At 42.3% G+C, this 18,964-nt stretch overlaps 1 protein-coding gene across 4 annotated transcripts in view; it reads left to right on the top strand.

Annotated features, from left to right (window-relative positions):
* The window catches only part of WDR7 (WD repeat domain 7), a 130,682-nt gene that overhangs the window by 23,086 nt on the left and 88,632 nt on the right, over positions 1-18,964 (top strand). For 3 of the 4 annotated variants that reach the window (XM_074931476.1, XM_074931474.1, XM_074931472.1), the window contains exons 9-18: positions 553-655; positions 1,699-1,840; positions 2,380-2,628; positions 3,811-4,031; positions 4,775-4,970; positions 6,127-6,341; positions 11,393-12,162; positions 12,700-12,788; positions 16,081-16,170; positions 17,934-18,052. In XM_074931476.1, coding sequence (XP_074787577.1) covers positions 553-655; positions 1,699-1,840; positions 2,380-2,628; positions 3,811-4,031; positions 4,775-4,970; positions 6,127-6,341; positions 11,393-12,162; positions 12,700-12,788; positions 16,081-16,170; positions 17,934-18,052 — 2,194 coding nt within the window. The remainder of the gene's footprint in view (positions 1-552; positions 656-1,698; positions 1,841-2,379; positions 2,629-3,810; positions 4,032-4,774; positions 4,971-6,126; positions 6,342-11,392; positions 12,163-12,699; positions 12,789-16,080; positions 16,171-17,933; positions 18,053-18,964) is intronic. The other variant, XM_074931473.1, reaches the window with a different exon arrangement.

Below are 18,964 nucleotides of genomic sequence, written 5' to 3'. Positions count from 1 at the left end.
AAAAAGATTAAATAAATGCAGAATAACAAAAGTAGAATAAAAGAACTTCACTAGTTTTCATCTGACATCTTCATGACATGCAAACATCTCTGTCCTGGATAGAGAGACAGTTTTATCTTAGAGATCCTTGAATATTCTCACAAATCGCATGAGAATGTCTCACTCTGACGTGATCAGAGCATAAGGGTGTGAGCAGATTGTTCTGGTGATCTGCTGGAGGAGTCCTGGGCTTTGCTGTGTTTTGCTCCTGGGTCTGAGGCCAAATGTGTTGAACTCCAAAGCAAACCTAAAGCCAGGCTTCCTTCATTCTTTTTTCCTCCAGTTCTGAACATATTGGGGAACTGAGCTGGACACATTTTCAGCCATAAATTGACAAAGCATACCCTGTACATTAAAATTAGAGTAATGATCTGTACACTGTATTAACAACTGAAAAATGTCACGTTTATGGGCGTGGGGGTTCCTTTTTTCTTAGTATTATTTAGTCAGCTAGGAATGTAGTAATGCCTCTCTAATATTATTTTATTCTTTTCTCTTTGTTCTTAAACCCAGCTGTCTACCAGCTAGTGATTCATTTCGCAGAGATGTGGGGAAAGCAGTAGAAAATTTAATTCCGCCTTTATTGTACAGTGTGTTGGACAGAGCAGATAAACAGGTAAAATTTTGGAGGGTGTTTCTCTTAAAGACTGCATTTCTCTTTTAGAGAGTTGAAGCGTACTACGTCATGAACAATCCTCCTCTTTCAAAGTAGACCTTCAGGATTTCTTGTTTTCCTAGAGAAAGTAGACACTTAGGAAGAGAGCAGATGCAGTATCCCTGCTGTTTCGTTTAGTTCTTGTTGGTTTTCAGATAAATGCAGAGATTAGTCTCTGGTCAAGTGAATCTTTAGTTCCTATATGCTAACAGTTTATTATTCACCAGCGCCAGGGGAATTAGAAGCCAAGTCGTGATGTGTGTGATGATTAGGCAATAACTGAGCAAGAGCTTTTAGAATCGAGACTTGGAATTTGAAAGCTTAAATCCTTGTAAAGAAATTCCAGTTTTATAGGCCAGAGTTCTCTCTGAGCTGTACTTTGTTTTTATATTGTGCTGTGAGCTGTATCTGCTCTAATATATCTAAGGTTGCTGCATGGTGTAGCTGGTACTTACACCTATACTGCTAGGTGTAAGGAACTGACTTACAAATGCTTTTATTACAAAACTGTTGTAGGGATTCTGCTTTTTTTATCTTGACCATTTAATCTGTTGCCAGATTAAATTTGGACACTGAAGCATTTATATACTTGATTTTTTTTTTTTTTTCCTCTTTATGTTGTAAATCAACACTACAGGTTTTTTGCTTCTGTTGTGGACCATGTCCCTTACTGAGTAGTGTAACTTCAGCTCGTCACTGCGGTTAGAATGTTAACAGCTTTAAAATACACACATATAAAAAATATTCTCAGTATGAATATCTTTAGAACAAACCCAAATATACATAAAAATCTTTTTTTCCTCTCCCGTAAACCTGTGACTTGTTTTGTAACTAACCATTCGTATTGCTGTACGTATTCTTTCTCCTCTAAGAAAGATAAAGCATACAGTAGCTAGTTTTTATCCTGCTTTTAAAAGATACAGTGGATTGTGGGGAAAGTAAATTTTGAGGGTGCTACGTGGCTTGTGTGTGTGCTGAAGTTGTTAATTTATTCTTTCTAACAGCTACTCATATGTCCTCCGGTTACTCGATTCTTCTATGGACACAGGGAGTCTTCCTATAAGCTGTTAATCCAGGGAGACTCTTCGGGGAGACTCTGTATTTGGAGTGTGCCTGATACTCTTGAACAACAAGACAGTGCTAAAGGTATTTCTAATGAACGCTCCTGTTGCCAAGTCTTTTAGTGGGCATCTCTTTTTTTTTTTTTTTCTTGCGTGTTTGTTGCTGGTTAAAGCACTGCTGCTTTTCCTACAAACCCATGAGGTGGTTTTTTGAATTGTTAGCTTCTTCTAAGAGTTATAGTGATTTTTATTTTTTTTTTCATATATGATAAAAATCTTAATTTACTCTGAATATTTTTCAGGTGTTAACTGCTTTTTTTTTCTGGTTACTAGCTGTGGTCGTTGCTGTCTGCCTGTGTAACTTGCTCTTGGAGCTCAAACCATATACAGCTCCAGTTCTCACGTAAATTAGAATCATGGCATCACTTAGGCTGGAAATGACCTTTAAGATCAAGTCCAGCAGTGTTGTTTCCACTGTAGTAAATTAATCTCCAGTATGTAGCTTTTACATTGTTCAGATGGTTGTGAGATGAAGTTGTCTCAGAAAACCATTCCTACTTTCTGTTCACTTTTTTTTTTAATACACCTCCTGCCTCACCCCTTCCTCCTTCTCTTTTGAAACAGGACTGCAAACAACCACTTCAATATCCCTCCAGGAAGCTTTCGATAAACTTACTCCTCGCCCTGCTGGGATTATAGACCAACTAAGCCTAATACCAAACATCAACGAGCCACTTAAAGTCACGGCCAGCGTGTACATCCCCGCCCACGGGCGTTTGGTCTGTGGCCGCGAGGACGGGAGCATTGTCATTGTGCCAGCCACACAAACGGCTATCGTTCAGCTGCTGCAAGGGGAGCACATGCTCAGGAGAGGTATGCAGCTAAGCCTTGGAAAAGCCCGGCTGGGTTAGCGGGTGCCTGTCACTTACGAGCTAGACTGAAGTAAGAAATAGTCTCACCGAGTGAGCGTCAAGTCGTTCTACAGGCAGGAATCATGTAACCACGTTCTTAACGATTCTGAGCTTCTGTTGTGCAATGAGAAGCCTAAATCATAAATGAACTGTGGTTGGTTTGCATCAGTTTGGGGCTCCCTTCACCAGGAAACCTGGGATATTTCTCCGGGGTTTTTGAGACGAGTAGCAAAGATGCGTGGGGGGATCTCCTTGGGGAAACAGCACATCCGACAGCTCCTCTCTGACTTTGTGGCCTTAGCTGAGGGTTAAACCTTGGCCTGCTGTTGGATATTTGGGTTCCAGATAATGTTGGGTTTATACATTTGTGATCACAGTTGCAGAACAAGTATTTAGGTTTTGATTTTTAAGTGCTGCATAAGACATGTAAATATTTTTCTGTAAATACAGCTATGAGCTTGACAGTTACACACCAGGCTGTTGCTTGAACTGTTTCCTTTATGTAACTGTTCTATTTTATATAACTTCATAGAAAAAAAATTTTTTTTTTCTTAACATGAAGTTGGATTGCCTCGAAATTGATGCATTATTCCACAAATAAATGCTGGTGATTTGTACCCTCATAAAAATCCAGAAGTACCTGTGTATTCTGTGTAAGGTTTGCTGTGCTTGCTAGGAAGTCTGATCACGTAGAGGAGGGAAGTTCCACGACGTCTTGCAGGTGTTGCACAAAATACTCAATTCTGGTATTTAATTTACTGGGTCCATTTTGTCTATAACTTTGGAAAAATTCATGTTTGGGGAAGGGAATTTATTTTTTCTTAACTTTGGCCTTTTAGATTTATTTTTCTGGTATTTTTGGGGCGGAAGGGCTGTTTTAAGACAGCTTAATTACTTTAAAGTGAGATTGTACAGCAAGACAAAAGGAATTATTCAGTCCTTGTCCAGTAAAAAAAATTATGAACATTTAAAAAAAAGACATGGTTAATTCTGTAAGAACTTCTGTCAAAAATTGCAGTGTGTCTGTATTTTTCTTTATCAAAAACAGTGTTTTGGATTGTTAACTGTTCCGTTGAATTGAATTATATTTTTTTCTGTCTCTTTTTTTCCTTTTCCCCCTTTCACCCCTTACCCAATTTCCCAGGTTGGCCACCTCACCGGACTCTCCGAGGCCATCGAAACAAAATTACATGTTTACTGTATCCTCATCAGGTTTCTTCTCGTTACGATCAAAGGTATTTGATCTCAGGTGGTGTGGATTTCTCAGTCATCATATGGGATATATTTTCTGGAGAGATGAAACATATCTTCTGTGTACATGGTGGAGAAATTACACAGCTTCTAGTTCCACCAGAAAACTGTAGCGTAAGTTTTACATAATACGTCTGATAACCTGTCTCACACTTTCCATAAATGGTAGAGCTCCTCCAATCCTCCTTGAGGAATGTGACTGTAACATGAAATGCTGAAGAGGTACCACTCACCCGGTGTGTAACTCTTGCACATGCTTAAAAAGGGCTTAATTCTTCTGTTGATCTTGGTTCTGTTCGCATCATGTTTTAGCTACGTAGGTGATTAGAAATAGAGGAAAAGGTGGATATAAAAACCCAGCTAGCTAGGAAGGGCTTGGTGTTTTACGATACCCACCAGGAACAGTGGGAGAGGACGACATGGAAGCAGTCTCTGCCCTGACGGTGGTTGGAAATGCGATAAGCCAGTGTTCCCCACGTTAGCCCACGGGTTTTAAAGGCAATTTTGTCTGTTGTAACTTGGATGAGTAGGTAGAACTTAATGAACAAAATGACAATGATTGACTTGAAAACTGGGGCTGCTCTTTTTTTGCTCAACAAGACAGGTTCTGGGACCTGTTTGCTCTTTATGATGTGCAAGAGGTGGGATTCCGGAGAATTTCTGCCAGTGCAGTTCTGTTTCTAGTGACCTCAGTGAGTTCAGCCATAGACTGATGTGCCTGATTTTTGGTTATAAAATAGCTTGTTCATCACCATGCTTAGTCCAGTGAAGAAGAGATTATTAAATGCAAATCCTCTGCATTCTGATTAAGATTTCTTTTCTTCCTTTTCCTTTTTTTTTTTTTTTTCTTTTATTAGGCAAGGGTCCAGCACTGTATTTGCTCTGTGGCCAGTGATCACTCCGTAGGTCTTCTGAGTCTGCGGGAGAAAAAGTGCATCATGCTGGCATCCCGTCACCTCTTCCCTATTCAAGTAATAAAATGGAGGCCTTCGGATGACTATCTGGTGGTGGGGTGTTCCGACGGGTCTGTGTACGTCTGGCAAATGGATACCGGTAAGGTTAAGCTCAAAGACATTGATTGAACAATTTTTTAAATACATATATTTGGTTATACTCCTGTATAAGTTGCATCCGAGAGAAGAGTTAAAGGTCGGTGGTTTTTTTGCACATCTGTATTTGGAAATGTAGCATTCCACGTGTTCCCAAAGTTTGTAGACTATATAAGCTTTTGTTAAACACATATTTTTAGTATTTGACATAACTAATTTAGATTTGGGGAAGCATAGCTTGCTGCGACTATCGTTCCCTTAAATGTTTTCCTAGGTATCTTTAGAGAGACAGTTAGAGCGGCTGCACACGTAGTGTCCTCACAGTTCGTTAGTGGCTGTGCTTCCTTGGCAATTTGCTTGAGAGCTTGGTGTGGGAGGGCAGCACCTGGAATCTGCAACAGCTTCCTCATCTGCAGAGTCAAGGAAGTGTTTGTCAGGGGTTTTGTGTTGTTTTGTTGTTAGGTTTGTTTTGTTGTTTGGTTTTGGTTTTTTTTTAAAAGGGACTAACATTTTAAAAGAAACTAAAACTGAGCCTTAATGGAATGGTCAAGAAGGCATAAAATAAAAACAGACTTGTAGAAAATTTTGTGATATTTGGGAGAAAGTGAGGGGAAAAAATGCATCAAGATACATGTCCTGTGTAATTACCTTCTAACTCCTTAGCTCACGTCAGGAAGAAGAACCACAAACTTGCAATAATGCCTGAATATTATTTTACTGTATAAACTAGATGAGAATTATTTTTTACTGAAGCCGTAGGAAGCAAAGAGGAACCTGAGATCCATCAGGGAAAACTTAATGCACACAGGTAGTGGGGTGGGAGAGGGAATGCAAAACGATTTGCAAACAGCCTTCCTCTAAGCGTGCTGAGCAGCTGCTGGCACCACGGTTCTGTCGGGACAGAATCACGTGGTGGGTGGTTTAAGCTTGTCTTGATTTTTGTTGGTGTGTTTTTTCCTTACATACTTCAGCTTTGTGGAAACTTAAGAAAACTCCATCCCCATAGGAGTATCAGTTCTAACAGTAGCTGTTACCACAACAAAAAGTTTTATGCGTTGCATCCTGCAGCGTTAAATTATTTTCGCCCGTTGCTGTGCTCGTGCTGTTTTGGACATTCTGAATTGTTTCTGCTAAAGTCCTGCTTTTGAAAACGCTGGCAGGGGCGCTGGACCGGTGCGTGATGGGGATAACGGCGGTGGAGATCCTGAACGCCTGCGACGAGGCGGTCCCGGCGGCCGTGGACTCCCTCAGCCACCCCGCTGTCAACCTGAAGCAGGCCATGACCAGGCGCAGTCTGGCTGCGCTGAAAAACGTGGCCCACCAGAAACTGCAGACTCTGGCCACCAACCTGCTCGCTTCCGAAGCCTCTGACAAGGTAAGCTGCCTTTCACTTGCTCTGTTTTAATGCAGGACCCAAAACATTTGTTTCTGTAAATAACTGAGTAAAATATGGGAAGCCTTCGTTGTAACTGAAAGGTTCTCTGAAATTCTGATAGAAAAACCTAAACCAGCTTTCCCCAGCCTTGGGTCAGTCCTGGGAGTTCACTTCCCTTGAACAGAAAGTATCGGCCTTCTTCAGCCTCATTGTGCAGTTTTCAATGCAGGTGCTCTTATGTAGAGTGACATCTTAACAAAAAAAATTCCACTGAGATTTTTTCTATTTTGTGCTTTCAGTGGTAGTGCTTTTCCTTGCTGGAGCCTTTAAACTTCCTCTTCACTGTCTAACTGTGCACTGCTTTCCCTCTTGCCTTCTCTAAGTTCAGTCATGCACCAAATAAATCCCTCTCTAGATAGGTAGTAACACATTTTTAACATCAGCCAACACAACCCCTTCCATCTCTCTCTGGACGTTGTTCCCCACGTTATGTTGCTGTTGACGATGCTGCCTCCCACCTCAGTGGGCATTCTGCTGTTGGTGGAGGGTTTCTTCAGGTGGAGTTGATTTAAAATCTGGATTTAGCGGCGTTTCCTAGAATCTGGACTATTTGCTCGATTGTCTGCTTTCTGTTAACTTGTAGCCTTGATGTGTAGACAAGGAACTTGTCAGCAGCGAGCCTCCCCTTTTCATTTGGCAGTAGCTCGGGGGAACGGAGTCGGGGTGGATCTGGGTTTTTCCCCTCTTCCCCCCTTGATACGTTCCTGCAGATCTTGCTAAAGGTGGAGCTAGGGCTTGATTTTTATTTTGGTAATTGTTGCTGTGGGACAGTTCAGAAAAAGTATTACTGAAATGTATGTACAAATAGATATAAATGGAGCCAAAGTAACTTAAATGCTGACAATTAATTATGGTTTGTGAAAGACTTTAAGTGTTTAATGGTAGAAGGTTAGTTGATTCCTAAATATTTTGATGCTTAATGTTTAAGGACTTTTAAAATCATGTTTTCTGATTCAGTTGATGGATTGGACTGCAGCTGTCTGTAGTAGAGGTGCTCATTAAGTCCCTCCTGAGCGCTGTATGTCTGGGGAGAGAGGGAGCACGGCATGTTCACGTGTGTGTTCCTTTAGACACAGAATTAAAGACAGAGCTTCTAGGGCTGTTCCTGGGCACAACAGCAGGCTGCTCACCAACCTGAGCTACAAGGAAACGCTCCTGTGGCGACCTCTGGCAAGCAGACCTCTGGTAATACCACGATGGTAAGAGTGGCTCAGGGTTAGAGGGAGCCTGCACGTTGGCCTCTGCTGTCAGGGGAGGATTTTTCTCTGTCCTGGTTATTATCACACAAACTGGAAGCACCTTAAATACTTTGAGGTGTGGGGAAGTTCCTTTTTTAACAACTAGTAATGAGCTCCCTTCCGCATTGCTATCTTGCAATAAGAAAAAACTGGGATTGTAAATTGTATAAAGAGTTAATTTTTACATTTTAGCATTAATTTTATTATTCTGAAGAGCAAATAGAGTACAATATGGCATGTATCCCAAGAAAAGCTAGTACAGTGTAAAAAAATTTAAGGAACTTCAGTGTGGAGGATAGAATGGTGCAAGAGCTAGTTCTGAGTATCCTGTTAATTTTAATGCCTAATTATTACCCAGCCTGGTATTTGGACTGCCCATTGTGAAGACCGGCAGGCAGCAAACAGCATCACGTTGCGGAGATGGTAGGGATGGAGCAAAAAAGCAAAGGGGGGAATTTTAGAGATAGGCTTAACTGTGGGTGGGAGGTTAACTGCTGGCCTCAGTGGCGTGGCAGTGCAGATCCTTGAGCGGAGTAGGAAGGAAGAGCTTCCCCTTGGGCATCGTGTGGTTTTGTTTGGGCCAGATACAGAGAGGAGGCGAGTGCTGATCTTGTGAGGGTTCTGTGAACTTTGTCACAGAAGGAGCATGAGCCCTGACTTTTAAATTTTTATCTCTCTGTTAAAGATTAATAGAAGGCAGTGCAAAATTGCCTTGAAGGAGACTGAGAAGAGTATCCTTCGAGTTGGGTATTAGGGGAGGGTGTGAGAGGCTTTGCTCGCCCTGAGCAACCGCCTGTGGTGGCTCCTGCTTTGGGCAGGGGCTGGGCGAGAGGGCCACCAGCCTGCCCTCTCGTTGTGACCCGCTTTCCCTCGCTCCTGGCAGGGATTCCACGACTCTACTGCTCAGCACACGTTTTTTTCCTCAGAAAGCCCTGTGGGAGCAGACGGGTGTTGAATGTGCTCGGTCCCTCGGACCCGAACCCAGAGCGGACGGCCCGTGTTCTGGCCGTTGGCTTCCTCTGGCTTTGGCCGGCGGCGGGCAGTGGCCAGCAGAGCGCAGCACCGCTCTGCCCGCGGGCACCCAGCGCCCGTCCCGGGGAAGGACCTTCCTTCCACCACCCCCCCTTGGGGGGCTGCCCCCGGGCTGGGAGTGCAAAACGGCTCCTGCACCTCAGGTCAGCGGTCGTTAGTCCTCGGATATTTGGGTTATAGCGATGCTTTTAATTTTACCATTGGGACCAGTACCAGAGACCGTTTAATAAGTTATCTATATTACATTCTGAGAAAATACCTGGATTTTTTTTTTAAATAAGTAAGGAACGTGACTAAATCAGTGCGTTCTAGAACAATATTTATTGACATTGAATTATTTCTGTTCGGATGTAAGTTATCCACTATTTGCTTCTCGTGGCCCATCTCCGTGGGTTCATTCTCCGAGCTGACCCCGGGGCAAGGAGCAGCACGTGCCTGTGTGCTGCAGGGCTGATCACCTTGGGCCCAAGAAACCTAAGAGCAGGGAGTGAGGAGGGTGGGCTCTGTTTAATTTTTCTTTCATCATCCCTCTGACCAAATGTGAATTTTCCTTCTGGCAAGTGCCTTCACCTTGTTACATAAGTGAAATGGATTTTAACTTGAGGGAAGACAGAAATTAAAAATGATCTGATTCTTGTGGAACAGCAGATGGTATCGAAGGTTTTGCCAGGTCTGTGTTTCGTTGTTGGAGAGGCTTTTGTACGTTTTGTGTGTGCGTGTGTGCTTTTGTATCTGGCTTGTTACAAAATGAGTGCGTTGGACTAATGTAAAACATGTAGGTGCATTTCTTGAGCATCATCCTGTGAGTGCAAGCAAGAACGAGTGTGTTGAGCAAGCAAACCAGGGACTGTACTTGCTCTCCTCCACTGCAACACCACGCAGTAAAATCTACATGGGGATTCATTCTGACAAAGCGAAATATTAGCAGCCTTAAATTAAGAGTCTGCAAATTGAAGTATCTACTGTGGTAGAAATTGAAGATTACCATAACAAATCAGACTAACGCAGGGGGTTGCTTTAGAGAAACGCCCTTTGTGCATATTCTGTTTAGACAGGATTACAGGAGTGGTTTCTTACTCTGTTTTTTTTTCCCCCTGAGCCTCTTGCTGCGAGCCCATCAAGGGGAAAGGTTACTCCTGAGTTACTCCGAAGTGGCAGTGAGAAGGGAATTGTGAAGAAGCTGCAGCTGGATCAGCAGCTGCTCTCAATGGCAGTCAGGCTACCTAACCTCCCTGGGACTGATCGGTTCCCAAACATAAAGCTGATGTAAAACTTTGGAAAGGGCAGTTTTTCAGAGGAAAGGTTTTTTTACTGTGAAAAGCAATCTTGCGCTCTTCAAGGATATACAGTAATGAATAGCTGCAGAAAAAGCAGCATGCTTTGGGAGAGACCAATCGGTCTTTACAGCTATAATGGAAAAGGAATATATAAAAACTACTTCAGTTTTCAAACAAGTGCTGTGACATTTGTACAAAACTGAAAGCAGCCAAGTAGTTGTAGGACTCGAAGTGCTTACTGTCTTGAAAAAAGTCCTTGAGAGAAAATAAATGGTACGTATGCACGTCCAGTTTCCCAACTGTAAGATGTTAACTAGAATACACATCTGTCGCTGGGATTCCTAGTGATAAATACATGTGTTAGTGTTCAGAAGTAGAATGAAAAGGATTGAAAAATGCAAGCTACTGGGTGTCGGTAGAAATAATGTCGTTTTACAGCTCAGCAGATTTCCAGTGGTGACCCCGTGCCGTGAGCCGGGGTGTTTAAGGCTTTGGGAGGTGTGTGCATTGCCTCTGTCAGAGAAGGAAGGATGTCCAGAGAACAGGGCTCTGAATCTGTCTGTTTATACAGCACGTTCAAACTTTTGCAGGATATATAGAGCGTAGGTGAGTTATTTGTATAGTCTGTGTCTATTTGTATATGCGCATACACCTATTTGTAAATATATGTACAGTGTATACATAAAAGCTGCAAGCCTTGATAATTTCTAACTAACTATCCTGCTGTAAAATGTGCTTTTGTGGTTTAAAAAAGACCCCAGAGAATGGAAATTGGAGAGGCTACCAGCCTCAAAGTTAATGTTAAGGCTGTGAGTTAGAGATGAGCAAAGCTGTAAGAGCCTTGACTGTCTTGCTTTAACTTTTTTCACCTTTTATCCCACAGTATTTTAGTTTCTCTGTGGTGAGTTGTTTTTTTCTTCCTTGTGAGGAAGGGAAGGAGGAAGAACATGGACTTAAGCAGTGGAGTGAACAAGTGACACACTAAATGCATACCTGGACAAATTTATTAGTAGCTTATTTTTCAGTGGCATAAACTGAAGCCATACTTAGTAATTAAATATGAAATATTTAATGTGTTCTAATAACAAAATATTGACATTTTATTATTCCTTGGAGTATAACTATTATCATTTAGAATTCATGAGAAAGAAATGTGAAATTCTTTCTTAGAGCGCTCTATTTTTCTGAAACTTCTGGAAGAGAAACTTCCATATTTTAGGGGTGTACCACTTGATCCCCAGTCTGACATGCCTGATGTTGTGAGAAGTGCTGTAAAATTCTTCACTGATGTTCTCATACGTTTATCATGGCATGTTTTATACCCGTGTGAGTTTTCAAACTTTGATCATCCACAGCTTCCTAAATCTGTGAATTAGTTTTGTGAAAAATGTTTTAAAAATTGACATTTCAGTTGGATTACTTTTTTTTTTTTTTTTTTTTCCAGGGGAATTTACCCAAATATTCCCATAACTCCCTGATGGTTCAAGCTATAAAGACTAACCTAACAGATCCAGATGTACACGTGCTCTTCTTCGACGTAGAAGCCCTGATAATTCAGCTGCTGACCGAGGAGGCATCCCGACCCAACACTGCTCTCATCTCTCCGGAGAATTTACAGAAAGCCTCCGGTGGGTCTGACAAAGGAGGCTCCTTTTTGACTGGTAAACGAGCAGCCGTCCTCTTCCAGCAGGTCAAGGAAACAATCAAAGAGAATATAAAAGAGCATCTTCTCGATGACGATGATGAGGATGAAGAATCGATAAGACAGAGGAGAGAAGACGGTGACCCAGAGTATCGCTCTAGCAAATCTAAACCATTAACTCTATTAGAATATAATCTCACCATGGATACAGCAAAGCTTTTTATGTCCTGTCTTCATGCCTGGGGCCTGAATTCTGTTCTAGATGAGCTTTGCCTTGATCGTCTTGGGATGCTTAAGCCACACTGTTCGGTGTCCTTCGGCCTCCTCTCTAGGGGAGGCCACATGTCCCTGATGCTTCCTGGCTACAATCAGCCCGTGGGCAAACCGTCCCACGATGGTGTGGAGTTGGGAAGGAAAATGTCCATCACGGAAGGGCTCGGGAAGGGGACATACGGTGTGTCACGTGCTGTCACCACTCAGCACCTCCTCTCCGTCATCTCCTTGGCCAACACGCTGATGAGCATGACCAACGCAACTTTCATTGGAGACCACATGAAAAAAGGGCCGACGAGGTACGGCAGATAAGTCCCTTGAAGTGGTGAGAGCTTGCTGTCAGTCTCTGTTTTAATACAGCACTTTGGTTTGTTTCGTCTTACCGTGGGGTTTGATGTATGAAATGGCTGTGAAAACCTTTGGTGTCTAGATGGAGCTGTGTGTAGTTCCTCTTTCCTGAATGTAATATTTTTTACACCAGGAGAACTCTTACTGCTTTGAATGGAGTTATGTGACTTACACCACTAGTAGAACATGGACTTGTACGAGTGTATGCGCCCGTAGGTCTTGTTTTTAAAGAGTTTTTATAAAGGGTAGGTCAAGCTTTAAATAAATCAAAACATACAGGTGAACCTTTTATCACCAAAAAAGAACCTTTCCTAGGAACTGTGAATGAGATACAGGTTTTTCTGTCCAGTCGACTGTTTTTTATAGAGTTGCTTTTCAGTTTGTTAGTCACGGTATCCTTAACGAACAATCTGTCTTTTTTTTTTTTTTTCTGTTTGCCATCTCTTCCCATATCCTCTTCTCCCCCTTCGTGTATATTTTGTCTTTAGGCCACCTAGGCCAGGCACTCCTGAGATGTCAAAAGTGAAGACACCCCCTTCGATTTCAAGTCATGCAGCCCAAGGACAAATTAAGCAAGGTAAAAAAAATCACTTGCTTTGGAACAATTTGATATGTCATTTCAGCTCTTGACACTGATGTTATCACCTTGCTATCAAGTGATAAAAATATTGCTGGCTTCTACATGGGAGGGAAATGTAGTGTCATGTTCTAGATGAAAATTTTAATGACTAAGACCTTTTTAAGAATCAATATAAGATGCTGATGCTTTCACGAAGCCATTCCCTGACAATTTTTGTGTATTTTAGGTGCTGCCAAACATTCTGGTGTTGAGGTGATAGTAAGAGGTTTAAAAGCTATAGCTAAGTGCTATACAGCCTAATACAAGAATGTTTATGTATGTTACAAACTAAAGCATAAAGGTAAATACTCCTAAGTAGTGCGTAGGCATTTCCTCTCCTTTTTACAAAGGAGGAAGAAATTATTTTATCGCTGCTTCTACCACCGCTGCAGTTATGGAAGATGGTGGTGGATGGTACCGAAGGATCCCTCAGTAGCCTGCGTTGGTTCAGTTTTTTTCTGGGTGTAACGGCCAGGTGCAGAAAGTGGAACAGCCTCTGGTGTAAGCGAAGGGCGTACGCAAGATTAGTGGTGAATTTTTCCCCCTAGAGCTTCCTCCGGACAGCAGGAGCTCTCGGGAACAGCCCTGCTGGGACTGGAGAGGTGGAGGAGGCACCTTCCTCCCCCTTGGAGTTCGAGCTCCTGTTTGATGGGGCAAAGCAGCTGCTGCTCTTAATGCTACAAATAAAGTAAATGTAAAAGCACCGTGATGTGGCCAACTGTGCCTCGAGCTCAGGAGCGAGGAGCAAGGGGACTGTGGTGAGAGCTGGGTGCGTGTGAGCCCGGCTGCCTCCGGGGCACAAGAGGAGAGGTTTGTCTCTCTTTTTCCACAACGTGTTCATTTGGAGGGGTTTAATCTGTAAAGCAGATGTCCTTCAGGATTTATTTGAAGTTTCCGTTCAAAATTGAAATTATCTTTTTAACTTTTATCTATTACAACTGTCTTTTCAAGCTGTTTGAATACAGAGAAAAGTAGAGTTTGTACAAGGATTGCATTTTGCAGAATACAAATACCCTGTCGTTGTGGTATTCACCAAACTGTACAATCCTGATGTGCATTAGACATATGCACATCTTTAAATACATCTTTAAACTGCACAGCTGCTCTTGTATTAGAGAGCTAGTAAGCACAGCATTGAGCACAAGTGCATCAACTGTGTGATTTCCTTTACTCGTGCAAAAAAAGGGCGTGTTTGTATCTGAGGAGGAAACTTGCCCACCAGCAACATTTGTGTCTGTTTATTCTTTTCCTAAATATAAATATTTTACTATCATCTGTGGTTGGAAAGGGAAAATCAATTTCAGGAGTGATAGCTTTTTTCATGATCAAGGGTGCTACATAAATAGAGAAGTAATGATCAGTAACAAAAAGCAGAAATAAAAATCAGGACTCTTGTGTCAACATGTGAGGCTTCTTTGGGTTTGTTTTTTTTACAGCCATTTACTCTTCCTCTTTGAAAGATAATTGTTTGAAAGGTCAGGGTTTCTGAGATGGTGTCTATCTATCTGGCAAATTCACCGTGAGGAAAAAACATATTTATCACAAAACTTATTTATTACAGAAAAAAACCCAAACATATTTATCACTGTGGTTTGGTTTTAGAGATAGGTTCCATTATGGGTTATCCTTCCTGACTGACAGCTATGTGATTTTTCTTTTGAGATAGCTTTGCTAATTTGGGGGATAGGCATGCTTTAGTTACCCCCTGGAAATATTGATGAGAAACAATTGATAAAAATGAAATGCTGTGCACTGTCAAAAATACAGAAAACTGCTCCTGTTCCTAAATGGACGTTTTTGGTGTCTGCTGGCATGTCTTGCTGCTCTTGGGGCAAAATGGGTGTAAGCAGTACTCCTCGGTCTGAATTTCCTCAGGGCTTACCTTTACATCCCGTCGTGCACTGCTTGCAGTACGTGGCCACTCAGAAATTTCTAGTGCTGCTGTTAGAGATGCACTTGCTGCACTGTGGCACGGGCAGCTGCCTCCGTGAGTGATCGTGGGAAGGGAGCAAACAGCTCCGCCAGAACCAGGCGGAAGAGGAACGGCGGAGTAAGGCTGTGGCTCCAGTACGGGCCGCGTTTGCGTTTTTACAGGCAATCCCTTCACCAAAATAAAGAGCTTTTTTGACAACACCGTCTCCTGAAGGCAGGCTTGGCTGTCCTGGAGCGATTTCCTCCAGTCGTGCCGTTGCGGCGCGCGTGCCGCCGCGGTGCGTTTGTGTGGAAAGGACGGGAAAATCGGTTTTGCTGCAGATGTCCCACGGTGGCAGGAGAAGCTCACTGCGGGAAAAGCAAACAGAGCATTCAGAAGACAATGCTTAATCGGTTCAGGAGCTTGAACCCATTGTTGTTCTGCAACGGAATAAGAGAGGGGGATTAATTTGAAGATGCTTGTGCATGACATATGGTAATTTCTCTATAGGAAGGACGTGTCAGACAGTGACCTCTAAAGCCCCACCTTGACCCCGGGTTGTAGCATGTGTATGCCATAAGGGCTGCCCATCTTTTCATGTGATAATATTAAGTCCTGAAGCATTAGTGGAAGCGTAGTGTGTAGAACTGCTGTGAAATGACATTTGCACCAAGAAATGCTGCCATTCACAAAATCAACATGCCGGATTCTGCTTTGAGCCACGCGCTTGAGCTGCGCTCTTCTGTATTTGCTTGCCTGTAGCTTTGTATGCTTCTGCTTGAGATTCTTGGTCCTTTTTTTGCTGTAGGTTTAAAATTACTTGAATGAGGACGGGTTTAAAGTGAATCTGTATGAAAACTACCCACCAGCAATACATTGTGTCCCGTTTGAGAGTGACAGATGGGACAGCCCAGGTCTAAAAGGGGTTATTTCTGGGGTTATTAATGACTAGTGCAAATTCCAAATCTAAAAATGGGAAAGGCACAAAAAGCAGCAGTGAAACTCCTGAGTTTAAGGTTTGTAGTCAACCGTGCTGTCAAACCAGATCTCGCTAGCTGGAGACACGTTTGTAACCACTTGGTTTACAGGTACTTTTGTCTTTTCAAAGCGTGCAGGTTTCTGTTAGTGTATCTGTGTTTCTCTGCAGTTGCATGTCTTCCTCTCCCTGGCATTGCACTTCTCGTAAAACCTAGAATTTTTTTTAAGTTTAATATTATCACAGTTTCCTCTAGTTTTGTTTTTCATTCCTCAGTGATACTAATCTGTTTTTCAGAAGCTGCTCTTCTCACTTTCCTCTTTTTTTTTTTTCTCTTTATTTCTTCTTCTTTCCTCTGCAAGTTGCTCCTGCTGTTTCTTCTAGCACTGAAGCTGGTCACTCTGGCTCTGACACTGCTCCTCCTTTACATACCTGTTTCTTAGTCAATGAAGGTATTCTTTCCTCACTTTTCTATTTGTCTTTTACTTTCAACTAATGTCCCTTATCATTGTTACGACGTGACTTTAATTTGATCTGTGTAGGAATTTTTCTGTGCCAAAAAGAGACGCAGTAAGGGGGGTTTTTGCATACTTTGCCATTAATGCTTGGTAGAGGGTGAGCAGATCTAGTTTGTGTGTCTTGGACCTACTGTTGTGTTCCCTGTGGGGCTGTGTCCTGTCCCCGCTGGGGGTGCGGGGGGCCAGCCCCGACTGGAGCCCTGGGGCTGAGCGTGGGACGGGCCTTCTGCTCCCCTGCCAGCCAGTGCCAGCCCTCCGGGCTCCCCCTTACACACGGGAGGACTGCAAATTTAATGCTCCTTTTAAAACAAACTAAACCAGTTCTGTGTTGTTTAAACTTTATCCGTGGTGTTTACAAAAACTCAAGTGTTTATTTAAACTATTTGGCTTTTGTGTTGGGGAAGATTTATTTTTCCTAATAAATATTTATCCACATTTTGAAGAACCTCTCTCTGCCTAAAAGACTGGTACCAAAACCAACCAAAGAAAACCCCCTTGTATCGCAGCCAGCAAGTTGCTTTAAATCAGAGTTTTTATGCCCTTATTACTAAGCTATAAATTCCAGCTTTCATGCATCTCAAGTAGGAGAAACAGTGCTCTCAAATTGGGAATTCCTCTTTTTAATACATTTTTCTTTAAGGAAAATTTATTATAGCAGCATGAAGAGCTTTATTAGCTAAAATATTTAGTTTTTAATGCTCAGTATTACTGACAATCTAAAAATACAGATCTATATGCTCACCCTCAAGTATTTCTCCAGTTTCCCAAGTCAGTGTAGATCACAGCAGTAGAAGAGTTCTTTTGCATATAGAATATTTCAAGAGCGTTTTTACAAGCTGTGTTGTCTGAGCTTGCTCTGCTTATCTTGTCTGGTTTTAACTACACAGTATTGCAGGTTTGTAGTACGAATGCACTTGAGGTAAGTGTGTTGCAACAAAGTTTAGGTGGAAAGATAAGGATAGACATACGTGTGCTTGTATGTATTTGCATAACTTTTAAAACGGGACAGCAAATTCTTTGTAATCTTTCTAGAGGCAGTTCATGCGCTGAGTTTTCTGTAGTTGAGTGCACGTAAGCCGTGGAATACCATAGGTAATGTTAATTACGGTTCTAAGAGGGCTTCTAAATCTTGAGCTCAGAACCACGGCCTACGCTTTAGCAAAAAAATTGGCCGTAATACTTTGAGGGATTTCTTTTGTATTTGGTATGTGTGCTGAGTATATTCTTAAGGCTGCAAGTTTAAAAGCCCAGCATGCAGCTAGATCCTGGAGTCTTTTTGAGAGGGGCTGGGGAAGAAGAGGGATGTTTGTGTTTAATCAGGACCGATTTGAGGCAATCTCCTGCTGCTGCCTCGTTTGCCCCTTGCTTGTGTTTGGGGTGATTCCTGCCTGGGAGGCTCCTGCCTGCCCGCTCTGGAAAGCACGTGCCCAGAGCTCAGCTGGGATCAGTAAAAGGCGGGGTGCAGCCCGTGATGGGGTGAGCCCCAGATTCCCACTGCAGACAAAACAATTCTGTTGTTCTGCTGCAAAATTGGTTCCTTTTTTTTTTTTTCTCTCTCCCTCTTTGTCCCACCTTCTCCTGAAGATCTGCTGTGTACCAGGCCAGCAGCCAATGTCAAAACTGACTTGGTGACATTTGGAACTTAAAATTGCTTCCGTGTTTATGATGTTAATCTCGCTGTTGTGATGTTTTACCAGGGTGGAGCCAGCTCGCTGCTATGCACTGTGTCATGCTCCCCGACCTGCTGGGGCTGGATAAATTCCGACCTCCTCTTCTGGAGATGCTGGCTCGCAGGTGGCAGGATCGATGCTTGGAGGTGACTTCTGTAATAATTCTGTACTGCCAGGGTTTTGGGGGCTTATTTTATCTTTTACTGATCATGTTTTTCCTTAGTATAAAAAAAAAAAAAAAAAAAAAGTATTGTTCTTTTCTGACACAAGTTCCTGCAGTTTTTATTTCAGATTCAGTAAGTTAATTTTCCAGTTAACCTGTCAGAATGTCAGAATGTTGAAAAATTGATCATGTCTAAATATATATATATGGGGGATCATGTCTATAGATATATATATGGGGTTTTTACGTTCTGGATGCTGTACACATCTTTTTAAAGAAATTATTGGATTAAAAACTTTCATGATTCCATTAAGAATCTTATTAGGATTAAAAAAACCCCTGCCCTCTATTTTTCAAGAGAATGCTGAGTTGCCTTATTTTTTTGGAGCATGTATACCGAGGCCAGTAAATGGTTTGTCACCCAGCTGTTTGATAAATGACTAGTGGGCCTTAACGCTACACCTGTGCTGCTGTGGCAAAAAAATTGTTGACTGTGCAGCTTTCCCAGTGGGCAGGGAGAGGGACGGAGCTGGCTGGGAGGCTGGAGGTCCTCGGCGGTCCTGGAACTTAACTGGGAATTTGGGGTTTTGCTACCTGATTGCCTGTTCTTTTGGGATATAGGATACGCTGCGAGATGGTCTCCTGAGAGGGTGATTACTTTGAAACTCATTAAAATTTGTAAGCAACCGAAGTCCGGTTAATGGATATCCTTAGGTGTCAGCATATTTATATTCCATTTGTCCACAGTTTTTTATTTTACCTTGATCAAATCGCTTCCTTGTGTGTTAAAGCTTTTAGACCAAAAATAATGTATTTATGAGTGTGTGTTTATGAATTCTTCTGATGGAACAGGTGGTATTAATGGAGGACAAATAATACAAGATAATATTTTGTA

Source organism: Athene noctua, chromosome Z, assembly GCF_965140245.1.
Source record: "Athene noctua chromosome Z, bAthNoc1.hap1.1, whole genome shotgun sequence".
In the NCBI taxonomy this organism is placed as follows: domain Eukaryota; kingdom Metazoa; phylum Chordata; class Aves; order Strigiformes; family Strigidae; genus Athene; species Athene noctua.
Note: the sequence above shows the minus strand (reverse complement) of the source record. Positions and strands in the feature narration are given on the sequence as shown.